The sequence below is a fragment of the Montipora capricornis genome, chromosome 3, assembly GCF_036669925.1.
Source record: "Montipora capricornis isolate CH-2021 chromosome 3, ASM3666992v2, whole genome shotgun sequence".
In the NCBI taxonomy this organism is placed as follows: Eukaryota; Metazoa; Cnidaria; class Anthozoa; order Scleractinia; family Acroporidae; genus Montipora; species Montipora capricornis.
This window is the reverse complement of record NC_090885.1, coordinates 34,781,616-34,799,115: the sequence shown is the minus strand read 5'-3', so window position 1 is coordinate 34,799,115 and position 17,500 is coordinate 34,781,616. Positions and strand designations below refer to the sequence as shown.

The following is a 17,500-nucleotide window of genomic DNA, read 5'->3' as shown; positions in this document are numbered from 1 at the left end:
GTTGACAGAGGACACAAACTAAATAACTTGTCCCACAGGACTTTCTACACTGTTTGTAAACAGCAGCAAGCAGCTTCACTGCAAAACTTAAATCTAGCAACGCGTAATTTATTTAATACATCCTTACATAAAGAGACAACTGCATCGTACATTTCACGCTTATTCTGAATACAAAAATAATTGGCTTATCAATAACATAACTATCACAAAAAGGGGGCAGCAACCTTTTATTGAGAAGTTTGGTGAAAAATTAATTTCGTAGCAACCACAAAATTCTTAACATTGAATATAACCATGATGTTTATTCATGAAAGATTGAAGTAATTCTTGCACTTATCTGAACAATTTAAGCATTAAGTCAATTATCTTTCATAGACACCTGAAAATTTCAGGCGGCTTTGATGGGATTCCACCCCATGACCTCTGTGATGCCAATGCAATGCTCTAGACCAACGGAGCTTTGAAGCCACACAGTTTTTTATTGGGCTCATGAATGTGTTTCAGTGAAAAGATTGATCACATTCCTTTCATGGGAAGAGATGAGCCCAAAAAATTGATCTGCTCCCAACTGTGTGGCTTCATAGTATCTCAGTTGGTAGAGCATTGCACCAGCATCGCAGAGGTCATGGGTTTGAATCCTGTTGAATTTTTCAGGTGTCTACAAAAGACATTTGCTTAAAATTATCCAGATAACTGCAAGGATCACTTAATTCAACCTTTCGTCTGTAACCCGCACGTGTTATTAATCAAAGACACATTTCTTTCATTGATGTTTATTCACAGTAGTTGGAGTGAACAGGGCACAACTAAGGGTGTGACAATTAAAAGCAACACTGCTCAACATCTTGGAAGGTCCCTTCCCTATGAATTGTACCACTATGGGGGGTACATACAGTAACACCACAGATGCACCTTGCATTAAACATCCAGGGGATGAAAAATAAACACCAGCAGTGCTCAAAATTAGCTGTCGTCCGGTCGTCCCATTGTCGGATAGGAAAATCACAAACATGTAGGCAATGGTGAACTTAAACTCAGACTTGCACAAAAACCACAGGCACACACTAAGAACTACGGGATACTCAAGCTCCATGATAAGCTATGAGATTGCATCTCAACACAGACTGCAGTTGATAGTTGGGGGTTTCCGAGTGGGCAACCAAGGATTTATCAGGGCAACCTAATTCATGGGTTTGGTTGCCAAGCTTTTGAAACAGGGACAATCTGGATTTTTTTTCAAGTTCAAGCACTGACACCCCCTGAGAAAATGTCTCGTTCACCAACCAGACTGAAGTCTCACTGCATGGTCTATCAGGGTACCGCAACACTTTAATAAATCAGCTTTTCTTTGACACCTATCGGTACTTATAACAAAGAGCTAAAGCTTGAAAAATCACCTTTTAAGTCTCCCTATAATGGTTCATTTTATATTTTCACTTTTTATACTTTATCAACTAATTTGATGCGGGTTCAATGGAAAAGGTATTAATTTCATAAAGAAAGCGGTGGGTGCAGACAGGCCATACACATTACCTAGAAGAGACTACTGAAGCACTCAAAATAATGTACTTACACATTTTCAAAAGTTGTCTTTTCTCTCTGAATTTGCTTGTTTAAAATATCAATTTCTCCAAGAGCAAACTGTAACTTTTCACTCTCACTGGCTAGTTTGGCCTTTGTTCGTACATGATTTAGTTTCTCCTCCTACAACAGGATTAAAAAGTGCTTTTTTATAAGTATTGTGCAACTGTAAGCACTATACTAAATATTACTGCTTATTAAGCAGTAATGTAGCAGCTATTGTTTGGTACATGTACTATAACTTAAGTCAAAGAAATGGCTTCACTTGTTTAGTCTTTTGTTTTTGCCTTGGGTATCAAGACAATCACACCATATGTTACGAGAGCTATTAAAGTGCCAATCACATTAACACACTTTTAGGCACTTTTAGTGCATTAATTTGTAAGCACTAAATATTGCTTCCATTTTCCATCTTAGAGGGTAAGGATTCTTCTAAAGAAAATTGAGTTCAACTAAATCAAGGGGTTGGTGTCTGAAGTACCCAAAGAGCTACGAGATACAGTACATTACCTAAATTTATTTTTAAAATAATTAGGATAGTACGTACACTCTCATTGGTCAATAGCTGTGTATAAAAACACGGCTGTGACATCACACAAATTTTGATTGGTTATGTATTGTCAGACACATGTTTTGATTGGCTGGTAGGAAATATGAGCGTGCATCAAGAAAATCTGTTTCAATCAAGAAGTAAAAAACCAGCATTTTCCTTCATTTGTCGAAATTATCTTTGAGGAATATTTTATAAAAGCAATAGAGAGTCCAGAGAGTTGGGAGAATTCTCAACAGTTATGCAAACCTGAGACACAGTCGATTGAAACAGATTTTCTTGATACACGCTCATATTTCCTACCAGCCAGTCAAAACATGTGTCTGACAATACATAACCAACCAAAATTCGTGTGATATCACAGCAGTGTTTCCATACACAGCTATGAATGCAAGTCAGTTCGATCGAAAGTTGTTTCGATCGAAGGTCGTTTCGATCGACTAAAGTCGATTCGATCGAAGACAAGAGTCAGTTCGATCGAAGACTGTAACTATTGCTTAGTGTATTGAACTTACTATTTATCAAATCTGTTTAAAAATATTTCCTGATACAGTTAACTTCGGAGTTGTGGAAAACACATTCTTGAACCTTGGTCTTCAAGGAACATGACCGCCAGCCGTCTGTTTCCATATTTGGTATATCGCTAAACGCCAAGGCTCTAGACTATTTTGGCGTGCGGATCTGTCTTGTGTGCAAAAGATTTGCAACCATGAGAATCTATGATAATCCACGGATTCTGTTCCAAACGCAAGTGTTTTCAACAGCGTTTAATCTCTTTTCGCTCGGTTCTCATTGAAAGTGACAATACTTGTTCGTTTCATCATGGTAATAAAATCTTAAACCCCGTGTTTCAGTGTACGCACGTTATAGCAAATAGCTAATTGAGCATTGCCGATCAGGAACGCCGAGAAAGAAACGCCGGCAACAAAGGAAATCAATTGAACACCGCGTTTCCGCGTCACGCATATTACTTCGCGCAAACATTAAACAACACAAGAACTTTTATTACCTATACGCTTGCAAAACTGTAGTTTTCATAAACATTTACTCTTCGATCGAACTGACTCTTGCCTTCGATCGAACTGACTTTTGGTTTCGATCAAAACGAACTTCGATCGAAACGACCGGTTACCCACAGCTATTGACCCACTGACCAATGAGAGTTTTAACTTAAATATAGCATCACCACAAGTCTGACAGAAGCGCAACTTTTTCAAGTCACTGTCTGATTGGAACGTAATGGTAATGTTAATGTAATGGTAATGAATGATATGAGGCCTGACCACAACACCTGGAGCTCCATGCCCTACTCTTTACGAATAGTGTGTGGGTTCTCTTACGTCCCCACTGGGTTGTGAACATTGAAGGGCTGTGAGACGAGAACACCTGAAAGTTTTAACCATTTGCGGATGTGTGTTCCGGCCGGAGTCGAACTCACAACCTCCAGCATGGCAGCCCGATGCTCAACCAACTGAGCCACCGGTGCGCGGTCACAGTAAGTAACTTATTACGTTAAAGGAGAATGGAGGTGAGGAGTAATGAAACAAAAAGATAAATATACTTCAAGCTCCCTGGCCAATTTGTCGTACTCATCCCGCGATACACGGTCATCTGTTCTTGACATCTGTAAATTTACAAATAGTTTAATACCACCTCTCCCTAATTCCCTGATGACAGCAAAAGAGCTGTATAATTTCTGTGAAGCCCTATAAAAAGGGATCACAAATTCAAAACGCTTCATGAAACAAGAATTCAAAGTTTCGTGAAATTGCGCCATTGTAACTTTTTTCAGGAATCGAATAAAGAGAAGTTACCTCCACTGGTCACTTACCTTAGCTTTCATCTTAGCTATGACCGTGTGCTGAAAGCGTACAACATCTTGAAGTTGTTTGTTTACAATGGTGAAAGAGGGTTCTGCGTCATCTGATGTAGACTCCATTTTGGAAATGACCGCCTTTTTTACTCGACCCAGTTTTTCTCGGCAAACACTCGTGCCCAGGTTTGTCCATTCGCACCTATTATTCCTTGCTTCCAACAACGCTTCCAAAGCGCTTCCAACACAAAGCGGGGTTGGTTCAAGGTTTCAGTAATAAATTTAATTCGGTTGTATTGCGAGATCGTTTTCAGGGATCGCTAGGCTAAAACTCCTCTCATTCAATTTATTGGTGCAATTCGCGTTCGAAGCATCAAATTAAAATTTCCTGGCTCCTTTTAATCGCCCGCATGATCTCATCAAGGAGAGCTTCGTGCAATCTCCAATAATTCCTTGAGTAAACCCTTTCCCGGATAAATTTATGTTTAAGAACAGGTTATTTCCCGCGAACAGTATCACATTTTCCTTGGCGCTGGGATAGCTTTGTTTTGATTGGCTTTTACAACAGTCAGGCGTGCTGAGGCGTTCTATAAATAAATCTACCAGTGAAAAGACCAAGTGTGAGTTTGTTTTAGAACCTTTCATGCATGACAGTATAATTTTTCTGTTATGATCATGACAACTTGATCCTTTCAAAACAAACCACTTTGTAAATATGACTAGACATTTGCAATGCTATGGACCTGCAGCAGGCAGTATTCTTGACAAACAGAAGAATGCACGTACACGCCTTGCGGACCGATTTCTTTGTAAAGACCTCCATATTAATAACAACACTGACTTCAGGCTGATCGCGTTCTTATTTAATTAAGGGGTGCTTAGTGAGAAATCAGCCTGAAAGTGTTCTTAAAATCTTCTTAAACTTGGTGTCAGAAATACTTATAAAAATAAGAAATAAGTGCAAAGAACTCAGGATCTCCTTTTTGGGCCGTGGTTATTCTTTATAATGATTAATGATTTGAAAGCAGGAGAGGCAGAGATGTGGAAATATGTGGATGATACCACAATCTCTGAGGTAATAACTAAAGGGCAAAAGAGCTGTATTCAGCAAATGGTAGACGATCTTGCTATTCAAGCAAGGAATGACGGTTTTCAGTTAAACGAAAGAAAATGCAAAGAGCTTAGGATTAGCTTTGCAAAAAACGAACCAGAGTTTGACCCTATTTGGGTGAACCGTCAGACCCTAGAGACTGTGAACAGTGTGAAATTATTAGGACTCAATATAAGCAGTGATTTAAAATGGAATGTCCATGTGTCAGAACTAGTTAGGAAAGTTTCAACAAGATTATATTTTCTTAGACAGCTTAAGAAATCGCATGTAGCCACAAGAGAGCTTCTTCTATTTTACATTACATGCATTCGCTCTATTCTGGAGTACGGCAGCCCAGTTTTTCATCGCGCTCTACCAAGTTATCTAAGCGAAGACCTAGAAAGACTTCAAAAACGCGCTATGAAGATTATTTACCCCGAACTATCGTATGCTAAGGCTCTAGAGCTGTCTGGACTTCCAACACTGTATGATAGAAGAGAGTCAATTGCAGCAAAGTTGTTCGATGAAATATGTGCAAATCAATCTCACAGTCTTCACGAACTACTTCCAAGTAGATACCAACCAAGCTACTATCTGAGAGGAAAAAGAACATTTATTCGTCCGAAATGTAAAACTGAAAGATGCAAGAATAGTTTTCTTTTAAGTTTTGTTCATAGTAGCTGAGAACTAGATATAAATTTGTTTCTTATTGTATATAGGAATTTGACGCATGCTTTTAATGTGTGATTCTTTAACAATTTTTATGTAGTATAAGTCCTATAATTAGTTTGTAGTTAAGCGCAGTTGTAAATTTTGTATTTGTTAAGCCTTACCGCAATTCAGCTTTTGGCTGCAAGTTTTTAAGGTGAATAAACTATCTATCTATCTATCTGTCAAAGAGCAAAGAGTCTTTGATCCCGTCATCATAGAAGGGAAGGAGGTAGAGTTTGTTACTAGTACGCTACTAGGCCTTTAATACTTTAGCGAACGATCGAACATGGAACGACCATGACTGAAACTGAAATAACCAAAAAGGCTAGCAAGAGACTCTATTTCACAAATCAGTTAAAAAGAGCGGGAGTTCCGAAACAAGATCTAGCACTGTTCTATGTATCGTGCGTGAGAGATGTTATAGATTATGCAGCACCTGTCTTTTTCAACGGTCTCCCCCAGTATTTAAAGAACGAGCTGGTACGGCTCGAGAAAAGAGCAAGAAAGTGCAACTCGGCAATGGAGGTGGGGGTAACACCCGTTTTGGAGCATCATTACGTACTATGTAGCAAGCTTCTTGATAACATTGTCAGCGATCCAAACCATAAATTGAAGGCGCTCCTTCCACCAGACTATGACAACTCACGCTATAACCTAAGACGACAGCGCCATTTTAATTAATATGCCGAAGCTTTGTACGAACAGAACAAGTAATACTTTTATATATGCCATGTGGAAACAGTCCGGGCTGTAGTTTTATCCCACTTATATTCATACTTTATAATTAACACACAGTGCTTTTTTGTAATAGATTTTAGAGTTTATAATGGTCCCGAACACCATAGTACTTTGATACCAGTTACTGTACTGAATTGTTTCGTTATTCTAATACCCTTTTCCTTTATATTAAGCACATCTTAATGTATCAGGCTGAAATTTTTCTTATTTATATGGTGCTTTATTGGCCAAATTTCAGCCTGTTGTTCTCGATGCACTTGTTCTTATATGCGGGTGTTTCCTGTATTTCGGTATTTTTCTGAGCATTTTCCCTGGACAAAATTAAAGTGTCAGTGATAAGGAATTATTATATGGCAAGGCCAGTCTTGGGCAAATCCCAGCGCTCTGATTGGTTCTTTCTCGGTCGGGACTTTGCAGTACGGACCATTTCCGTGGAAACGGTCCAAGCCGTGTATTTTTGTTTTGGAGCAAAGCCGGCAAATTCATAATTTGCAACCAAAACAGCGAAATTTCACACCACTACACCAAGGCAGAAAGTGCAAGGATCACAAAACCATTTTTGTCAACAACAAACTTACGCATATATCTTTCCGGTCTGGTTAAGGCACACTTGGAGAGAAAATTTATTTAATAAATTAAGGCAAACCATTTTTTTTTTCATGTACATAACTAGGAGGTGGTATATTACGTCTATACTACTCTGTCGAAACGAATGCGCTGGTACGCAAAAATCTATTTACAATACTTTTGAAATTATAAAGACAATGAAAGAAAAGGAGAGAGACTTGGTGCCAACATCTACTCGCAATATTTCTATTTTTATCCATGAATAAATCTATTTACAGATAAAGATTAACAAACAATTACAGTAGTCGCATTCTCTCTTAAGTCTCGGACTGTAAGCTTTTGAATGAGTAGTTTCCGAAAACTACAAGAAAACCAGACGAATAACACTGAAGAAAAACCTTTAAAAACAGACAGTTCTTTTTAACAAGAGTCAATAATTTGCTACATTGCATTTGGCGAGGAAAGCCAGGTTTGTACCAAAAATAAGTACCCAAACGAACTTTTGTTCAAATTACCGACCTACTATAAATTTAAATTCTGAGACGCAGAGAGACTATCTAAATTAAAATTATAGCTGACCAAGGGTATAATACTAAATGAAATAATTATTTCTAAACCTTCACTCCAAACAGGCTCTTCTCCCTTTTCCACCTTTATAATTTCGGACAATTAAACCTCCTTTGCTTTGAGTTTGTTGAGACTTCATGCATTTACTTTTAGGCAAAATTAATTGATTAACTTGTGAAGTCTCTTCACAGAGTGCGCCACTCAGTCCTACTTAAAATCAAATTAAGTAAGTTGTTTGAAGTTAAGGTCGAGCTGATAGTATGCACTGAAACATCTGAGTCGAGGTCTCTCTACATTTGACTCCCCTAAATACAAGACGCCATTACAGTTCAGGGCGATCCTTCAGCGTCACATGGTTTGACAATCTTATATGTAATAAGGTACTCTGGGTACGCCTGCAAAGAGAAAAGAAAGGCCAGGTTACACCCATAACAACCATGGACAAATTTCACTACTCTGATTGGCTCAGAGAAATGCAGTTTTCACGTATAACAGAACAGAGAAGAAGTAAATCTGCGCTAAAATGAAGTAACAAACTAAGAATTCTGATTCATCAAATAACAGCCAAACAAATGCTGGCCCTGAATGGCGCAATTTTAGTATGGTTGCATAATACGCGCGTGTTATCTCCGATTTTTTGTTAATAAGTAATCAAATTATCTCGAATGCAATTTGGACTATATAAGCACGAGCACATTTTTGTAAAGACTAAGAAAATTGCACGAACTCATAGGGAGAGTCCAAACTGGGCCATTTCCGAGTTCATGTCTGCCACCTCTTCAAAGCGAGTCTAAGTGCTAAATTTTTGTGGTGGTGATTTGTTCTACTTTGCATATGAATAAAAACTAATTTTCATAAGAAAAACGTCGAACCGCGCAGACTCACTTTAAAGAGGAGTCAGACATGAACTCGGAAATGGCCTATTTATAATCTGACAAAATTTACAAGAGCTTATTTATATTTTTCCCTTCAAAATACTTTTTTTTTTCATTTAAACGATGCTTTAATAAGAGGTCTATTGTGTTTGAGCCAAGGGTCCATTGTTCTCTAAATCGAACATACACCCTAATCCTAACCCAACGCACTCTAATATACATTTCCGCATGATTTCTAAATTTGAAAGAACTTGAAGCTGATCAAATTGTAATTTCAACTTCTTCGGTCTCGAATCTATATCAGCCCTTAAATGCACGGAAAATGGGAATCGCCGAGCCAATGTGACGAGTGTTTATAAAATAACGTTTTAATACTTGCACAAAGATCAGGAGTGTCTCCTTACCTGCTCTCCTCTGTACACAACATATTCAGCAAATGAGAGTCCTTCAGAGCTGGGACGTCCAATGACGGAATGATGCCCGGGAGGAGAATGTGCCATCTTGACTGCTGAGAACTGATAAAAAGGCTTTCCCAGGGCAACGCGGCATAACAGCAGTTGCCTTGAAAACGAACAAACACTTTTTTAGCGAACAAATTGTCCAACCTCCCAACGAACAGGAACAAGTAGCATAAGAGATGCTCTTATGGCCTGCCATTACGCTGGACAAACCTTTTTTCAACAACAACCAACTTTATTTAATATTAACAAGAAAGAATCGTTTAGACGTGCGCAAGGTGTTGAGGACAATCGTACCAGTAATATGTCAGAATTTGTCAGTTTTCGGGTGCCGATATACGTCCATTAAAAAGATCTGCTTTCCAAAAACGATATGTTGATACAAAGTCTTAATTCGACGCGCACAGACCTGGACCCAGTTGTTCAAAAACCGATTAACCCTAATCCCAGATTAAAAATTAACTAAGGAGTTCATTTCTGTACCCTCAAATGATGTTCAACGCTGATATTCGGCAAAACTTTACATTAGAATAAGTCAATCTTGAAAAACAAAAAATAAGCCAAAGAACCTTTCCTCAAAAAGTTGAAAACATGAGACAAAAGTTCACGCTAATCCTGGATTAATTGAACAACCGGGCTAAGGTAAATTAAAAGCTGAGGGGTAGGGGAAAATGACGATTATTTGTACATTTACGAAAAACACTTCATCTTTTACAGCGCTTGCATTTGGAAGAAATGAAAGATGAAACAATAAAATCTCCAAAAAAATAACGTGCTCAGGAAGAAAACGAAATACTTCATCCATTACCTTTCGCACAAGTAACACGATTTGTCTTTATGTAGAGCACAGCCTGATCCGCCGCCAATGCCATAAACATATTGGTTACTTTTGGACGAATTTTCAGCAAAATAAATACCTGCACATATTATATAACAATGTTAGTTTATTCTTACCAAGAATGCACACATGGACAACTTAAAGTCACAATCGCATTTAGGAACCATGCCCGCGATTCTAAAACTTGCTTATTTCACCACTGTTCGAATCCTGTTGCAGCCAGCTGAAATTCTCAGGTATCTTTAAGAGACAATTGCTAAAATTGTCCAGATAAGTGCGACGTGGATCACTTCTCTCTTTCATCTATAACCCGCACTTCATTTAGTTCTATAACCCACACTACATTTATACAAAAAATTCATACAAAAAAAAAAAAAAAACTACGCAAACTTACCAGCTCCAAACATGCCACCAATATAAGCATGACGTTCATCGAAACCTTTTTGAAGAATAGCGTGGATGAATGCCGAACCTGTGTGCAGAAAACATTTGCTCAAAACATGGAAGCGAATACAGTGCATCACCTTAATAACCTCATCTCCCTGGATTCGTACCTTTTTCAGGCCCAAAATTCATAGGTTATATTTAAGGATGAAATTCCCAGAAAAAAAATTTGGTTAAAGAAGACAGTTGAAATATTTAACTCCTTACAATTTGGAATGCAGCTAAAAAGAAGGTCGTTTCAAAAAAAAACCATTGCATTTAAGCCTTTAATAACTTCGAAATAGTAATTCCACCTGGCTCCACAAAAAGGCCGAAATGCATTCACAGACTTTCAAAGCCTAGATAGTGATCAATTACCATGTAGGAGGTTTAAGACGAGTGCAAACTCAATTTTAAGCGATGTCCGCCCGTACGTCATCTGTAGTTATTCATGTGCCAACCAGAAGCTGATAAGCAGTCGAAACAATGGCTCCTTTGCTTCAGTCGTTGACAAATTTGAATAGAGAAACAGTGCGCACCGTTGTTGTTTTATTGTTTACTTTTGTTTGTTTGTTTTGTTTTACGAGACATCTGGTTTGTCTCTTCTACTGGGCAAACCTGCCCAGAGGGAAGGAGCACGAACAGGACTCGAGGTCCTATGCGAGGTGCTCCACCCTACCCTATTTAGACCAGAAAGACCAGACCACAACACCGGGAACTACATGCCCTGCTCTTTTACGTCCCACAGGATTATGAACATTGAAGGGTTGTGAGACGGGACCTCCGGCTTATCGTCCTTATCCGAGAAGACTAGAGAGTCTAACCATTTGCAGATGTAATTACAAAGGCAGCACTTTCTCCTAAGTTATTTAAAGACCCTGAGTGTTGGTCCGGCCGGAGTTGAACTCACGACCTCCCGCGTGACAGCTTATAGGTTATAGCTTACAGCTTATAGCCTGTATTCTTAATTAATAATGGTGGCCAATAAATTATTTCTTTGTCCTTGTGCTAAAAAGACCAACTAACTTCGTTTGCATGAACAAAATACAAAAGACACAAAGGTATGTGTCAAGACAAAGGGATCAATGTAATTGATTGCAAATGGTAAAATTAACAAATCGAATGTGGTTCAGCGTTGTCTGTACTCTTATCGACAACGATATTCGCTCACGAGGCGCAGCCGAGGCAGTAAGTACACAACAATTTCGATTTGTTTTTCACAATATTCAACGCCAAAGAAAGTTTTTATTTCAGAGCGTCACCAAAATCATGACACGAAAGAAAGAGCAAGCGTTGTCTATAACTTTCTCTCTATGTGATTGGTTTATTTCCCAAAATGGGCGTTCTTGATTGGCTATTGCATTGCGTGACAAATTGACGCGAACATGACGCGTACAGCGTTGTCTAGACTCTTATCGACAACGGAAAATTAGCCAATCAGATTGCGAGATTACAAGCAATTGTGGTAAGAACCACTTTTTAGCGTTCTGCGCCACATCTCATCAGAGGATAATTTTGTGGAGTTATTTCAGGAAGTAGGTCAGACAAGTTGTTGTTGTTAGTACATAATTCTGCTCTCCAAAAATTTCTTGAAAAGTTCATCTCTTGTTACTGAAAGGGCAGTTCAAGGGCAGCTTTATACAAAGTGCGTTCATATACTGTATTTCAAATCGGGGTAGGTGATAAAAAGTACGATTTGCTACGTACCATGAAACAGCATTCTTTCGTTACTGTGATTGTGATTGGCCTCCGCTACCTGCAAAAGAAGCACTCAAATGATTAGTCCCCAGACTCAGCCTCGACCTTGTCAAGCTGATGTCAGTAAACAGACAACAAAAACCCGGTTTGGTACCTCTCTTCTTCTGTACACATATTTGTCCCACAGTCTTTTGTTTATCACTCTCTGTATCTAAGAGATGAGACAAAGAAGGTTTCATAAGCACTGCAATCGACCATAATATACCGGTACTTTCTAAAATGTGGTAACAACTTGTACAATTCCCAATGTGAAGCCTTTAAATGCGGGAAGATATCAGATGAGTTTGTTGAGGGAAGGAGGAGTTAGAAGACGGTAGAAAAATGGAGGACACAGTTTTTCTGGACATATCAGGGGGAGTGAGGGGAGGGGGGCAGATCATTCGTTAAACTGAGATCTGATTCATTCTGAAATTTAAAAGCTGATCTCTCGGCATCTTTTACAAGGTAAATCAAGGACTGAGAAGTGCAAGGCTTTATACGAGGCATGCGTGTCCGTACCGTTCCGCGTTGAAAATAATAATATATTTCTCATAGGATAGAAGAAGTGGGGACCTTCATCTTCCCGCCTCGATTTTCGCGCGAACCACAAGTCTTCGCTTGGGCGCGTTTGCTACGTCAGCTTAGGACTCAGTTAAATGAGGCCTCATTTGGTAAACGTAAAAACATCCTTACTTTGGCAATACTGTAAGATTCAAAGAAGCCTCCCGACAATCCACCATCTTTTTTGTGTTTAACAACAGTGCTTTGCATCTAGATACGAAAATAAAAAACATTTCAATATTTCATGGCAAATGTTCAGTTCGACAGGGAATTAACTCGAGAGCGACCAGTTTAAGAATGCTGAGATAAAATAAGTCAGAACGATTGAGTGAAACAAATGAAATTTGAGGAGAAATTTCAAAACAGGGTCTTAAAAAAGCCATTTTCTATAAAAACACCACATGGTGATTCCAGTTGAGACGCACAACCAAACAAATAGCGGCATAACTTTCATGCAGGGTTGATCATTGCTGAATTGTGCAGGAATGATGTTCGACTAAGTCCGTAAAAGCAAATGCCAAGAAATTGCTTTGGCCAATCACAACTGACACAGCTAATCAAATCAGTCAATCATATCGCTAAACAAAGCGGATGCGACGACACCCAGCAAAGCGCGGGAAAACTGCGATTGGTCTTGCTTAAGCTTCTGATTGGCTGGAAATGTGGTACAAGATTGAGGCAAACATCAGAGTAACAGGAACAACTGCTCAAAGCTAATGTTCCCTACGATTTTGTTTTTAACTGATTATCTATTTCTTGACAAAAGTGAATACTTTGCTCACCTCTTCCGCAACTGAAATATAGTCTTTGTCATCAGTAGACAAGTCATGGACAACAGTTTCTTGTGGGTTTGAAAAAGTAAAAGGGCCACCACCTGTACAGAAAAAAAAAAGAATAGAAAACATGTAAAATCAATTAATGGCTTTCGCCCTTCCAGCTCTTGTTCTGGACTTGTTGCCATGCCTATGTTCTTAGCTGCGTTGATCGAAAACCTGGGACAAATACCACGGCAACCTGGCCACGGTTGGAGTTTTCTCTACTTGCACAAATCCCAAAATACACCTCTTCACCCCCCCACCGAAACTTTGCAAAATCACTGTTTGCAATTCCTCCTGGGACATGAGAGAAATCGAAAACAATGCCTATGCAATTTTTTTTGGGTGAAAGAGGTGCATTATGGGATTTGTGCAAGTAGAGAATGTTTAGAAATGCGCGTAATTAGATGCACGAAGATTTCAATAAGCGCCACGAAGTGTCCCCTTGCTCTTTTCATTAACTTCAACATCACTCGTGTCTCGGAATACAATGAGACAATTTACGTCATAAAGTACCCATAAATGTTGCTCCTCAAGTAATGATAAACAGCTGTATTTACCTTAAGCTAAAAATAACACTAACCTTTAACCTTCCATATTTGCCCTCGAAGCTTCGCTTTTCGGCCAAATATTCATTTTTCGGACAATCTCTCAACCGCGGACATTATCAGCTGACATATAGACCCTATGCAAAAATGGCTGCCTTTAAATTATTCTTTTGTTCATATTCAAAATAGCCCAACTAACCATCGTTCAGGATAACAAATTCTTTAGAATTTTTGTCTCAAAAACGAGGTTAGTTGGGCTATTTTGAATATGAACAAAAGAATAATTTAAAGGCAGCCATTTTTGCATAGGGTCTATTAGCCGCCCGAAGGGGTTTATTTACTAATTAGCCTCATTTCCACCCTTGCTCCAGACCCACCCAGAGAATACGAAACTGGCCAATTGTCCTCGATCCAGCTCTCTGAGACCTCATCGGTCAGCTTAGGCCGCAAGTAACGGCGGTCCTTAAATCTTAAACTTGCCCTGAAGGAAATTCTCATTTGTTAGGCTGACCTAGGCTGCAACACCATAAAAATGTGGAGAAAATGGCAAAATGATGTCTTTGTCATTGCGGCACTTTCACAAGAATCTTTCGAGACAAAGTCGTGAGATTAACATAGTGTTGGACTCAGTGGTCGTGTTTTACCGATCTCAACCGTTATTTGGTCTTTGGTAGGGTGTTCTCGTTTTTGGTTGGCCAGGATAATTAACATCCTCAACCAGCTACGAATGTGGTTGAAATGAAAACGATGGGTTGCGTTGTACGGTTTTTCGAAACTAAGTGGATACGGCTTTGGCTGCCGGCAACAATCGCTCTAAACAAGACGTAAAAGTCCGGCAATGATTTTTCACACGAAAAACGGTTGGAAGAAAATTTGAAAGGGAAACTTCACTGCACAGCGGTTACGATTGGTATCGTTGATTTAAACCGAACTGGTCATGAAAGACTATAGTCGTGTTGGTCGTGTTAATCCTGTCTCCGAGAGGTTTAAGTAACACGAATGAGAACTTGAATTACCTAGTTCTGGTAAACCAGAAAGTTTTTCCTTCACTGCCTTTAAAATCTTATGCCTATGGCCATAAGCGTGGATCCCAATCTCTTTCAGCTCCTCGTGACCCATGTCCACTAGCACATCCCAGGAGATCTAGGGATCAAAATCGGTACAATTACAAACTGACTAAAATGGATTTTGCTTGCACAAAGCAGGATTAACGATTTCTGTATCAAAAATTTCAAAGTCTCTTCTCGCCTCTTCTTTTTCAAATATCTCTTTGAGGTTGTTCAGTTGAATGTTGTCGAGGAATTCGCCCACATTGATATCTAATCCAGGATGACCTGAAAAATAAAACGGTGGATCAGCTTGGGATTATGTATATATAAACCATGGAATCCATAACCATGCGCCTGTGCTGCTCACTGCAGCTGCAACCAACACTACGCAGAAAAGCCAACTAGAAGCTGGTCATTCACGAGTTGGTATGATGGCTCGAAAGGCGACGACGTATGTTCATGTATGTATGTCTGAGCTACAAATACGAAATTTGTTTATCGTTGGAATGATCAATGGAGACAATGTAAGTAAACCTCAGTATACATTGAGGGCCACGAAGGATATCTGGATAAGGCACGATATCCAGGAAGTGAGGTCTTGAAAAAGCAGTGATGCTGTGAAAGGAAGGAGTGAAGCATTTAAATTTGTTGTCACCAAAACGAAGAAGGATGTATCCGCATTCGAATTGTTCATAATAAATAACCATGATACTGATAGCCTTAAAAAAAACCTAAAATTGCCGCCGTACTATTTCTTGACGTTCCTAACACAGACTCGTGAAAAGATGCCCTGAAAACATCGAATTTCCGGTTAAACGGTGCATACCAAGAGACGGATTGGTTTTGTTTCGAAGACAAAAACAACGATCACAGTTGTTGACCCAAACGATGCTTCAAAAATAATAGTTCCTTGAAGCGTCTGTAAAAATGGCTAAGATTCAAGATACCAGATTGGGCGTCTCCAAGTGTACCTTCTAAGGAGCGTAATTCAACAATACGTGAAAAGGGTTTTCACCCACATCGACTCTTTGAAGCTTGATACACACCTTGGAACACAGTTCTCGTGTCGCCTGCACCCTGGGCCTCGGCTATTGACCTCTTATTAACGGCCCCATCACCTGCTCCAGACGGGCTGTTGGCTAGCAGATTTGCATTAGCTTGAGATAGAGGCGAGGTGTTGCTTGTGTTCGGTGACGCAGGAGAAGAACTGCTGTTGGAGGGTGACGAGACGGCGGTGGATGGGTGAGTAGCCGTATGTGCGATCATAGCATCACTTAACAAACATTTCACGTCTTCTGCCTGTCCAAATAAATCACCACATTAAAAAAGCTTCCAACACACTTGACATCAATTGAGTGTCGTGACCCCCGAAAAATGCACTACCTTTGCCCAGCGGGTGCAGTCATCGCAAAGACCCAATTAGAATTCGAATCAACTTCATGCAACTTGCTCAAAGTGCGGGTAAATGCCCGCGAGCAAGTCGTGATTTACTTTATATTATTTTGCTACTCGTTAATTGCAAAAGTGGTGCGAGAATTTACGATGCTCATTTTAGCTTCGTAAAAGCAATCGCTATTTCCACGCTTGAATGAAAAACACTCAGGTATGCTCGATTGCCAAAAGATGTGGTCGAAATATTGATCGCTCGTGGCGCTTCGATTAAATGGTGCTTGCCTTCACTACGTGATGAAGTCCCTAGAAAGAAGGATACTCCGCAGTGATTGGATGGTTCAGCAGCTGTGACCACTGAGGAACAACTAACCGAAAAAGCGGAATCAATCACCAATCATAGTTGATGAATATTAACTAGCCTGCGAGCAGGCTTACCTGTTTTGGGTATAGGAGCGGAAACCGACAGTGTGCGAGAACAATAGGGCGAGAACTTTCCTCGCCTCATTCTTCTCGCGCGCTGAAGGCACCGCCAATCACAGCGGTGCTTTGTACGTGACGCGTAACCGATGATCCCAACGACCACTCTATTTTAGCACCCCACCCGAAATTCGCGAATGGGGTGGAATGAATGAATAAACTTTAATTAAGTGTCAAGGTATTGAGATGGGAGCTAACCGGGGGCACTGTAACACAACAGGGGAAAAAGAAAGAAAAAATTAAAAATCTTTGTCTATATATATATATATATGAATTTTAAAAGTTATGTACAATTTTAAGAGTCTATAATGTAATAAGCTACATTAAAAAAATTATATTATACCCATACTCCCGACCCACCCGACAGCGCACGAGGTCTCAGAAAAATCCTAATAAGTGCTTGTCGTATGAAGTCATAAAATGCAACAATTCGCATTTTCTCAACCCAACAGTGGTCTCGCTTTAAGTGCCCCTTTGAGAAAAAGATTCACTTCCTTTTTTTCTTCAGATGTTGAAAGTGTGTTTGCTTAAATTAACACCTGACTGGAAAAATTTTGAGCTTTGATTTTTATCCAAAGGCCGTTTACTTTGAGTGTAAGTTTTGGATTTCAAGGTCCGCCATTACTCACGTTAAAAACGGACCCATAGCCCTTTTCACGGTTAGTTTTTCTCATGGATGCGAGGCAATTTCGGGTTAAAACTACAAAATA

General features: G+C 39.5%; 2 protein-coding genes across 2 annotated transcripts in view; both read right to left on the bottom strand.

The window, feature by feature from the left end:
- Positions 1-4,072, bottom strand: part of LOC138041311 (spermatogenesis-associated protein 24-like) — a 5,477-nt gene extending 1,405 nt beyond the window's left edge. The window contains exons 1-3 of the mRNA XM_068887088.1: positions 3,963-4,072; positions 3,693-3,755; positions 1,574-1,704 (exon numbers count right to left, since the gene is read on the bottom strand). Of these exons, the coding sequence (XP_068743189.1) occupies positions 1,574-1,704; positions 3,693-3,755; positions 3,963-4,070 (302 nt within the window). The 5' untranslated portion in view covers positions 4,071-4,072. The remainder of the gene's footprint in view (positions 1-1,573; positions 1,705-3,692; positions 3,756-3,962) is intronic.
- Positions 4,073-7,085: 3,013 nt separating this feature from the next.
- Positions 7,086-17,500, bottom strand: part of LOC138042982 (poly [ADP-ribose] polymerase tankyrase-1-like) — a 34,066-nt gene continuing 23,651 nt past the window's right edge. Inside the window, exons 25-35 of the mRNA XM_068889078.1 lie at positions 15,968-16,220; positions 15,121-15,206; positions 14,889-15,015; positions 13,292-13,383; positions 12,642-12,719; positions 12,064-12,120; positions 11,919-11,967; positions 10,183-10,260; positions 9,759-9,867; positions 8,897-9,053; positions 7,086-8,012 (exon numbers count right to left, since the gene is read on the bottom strand). Of these exons, the coding sequence (XP_068745179.1) occupies positions 7,947-8,012; positions 8,897-9,053; positions 9,759-9,867; positions 10,183-10,260; positions 11,919-11,967; positions 12,064-12,120; positions 12,642-12,719; positions 13,292-13,383; positions 14,889-15,015; positions 15,121-15,206; positions 15,968-16,220 (1,152 nt within the window). The 3' untranslated portion in view covers positions 7,086-7,946. The remainder of the gene's footprint in view (positions 8,013-8,896; positions 9,054-9,758; positions 9,868-10,182; positions 10,261-11,918; positions 11,968-12,063; positions 12,121-12,641; positions 12,720-13,291; positions 13,384-14,888; positions 15,016-15,120; positions 15,207-15,967; positions 16,221-17,500) is intronic.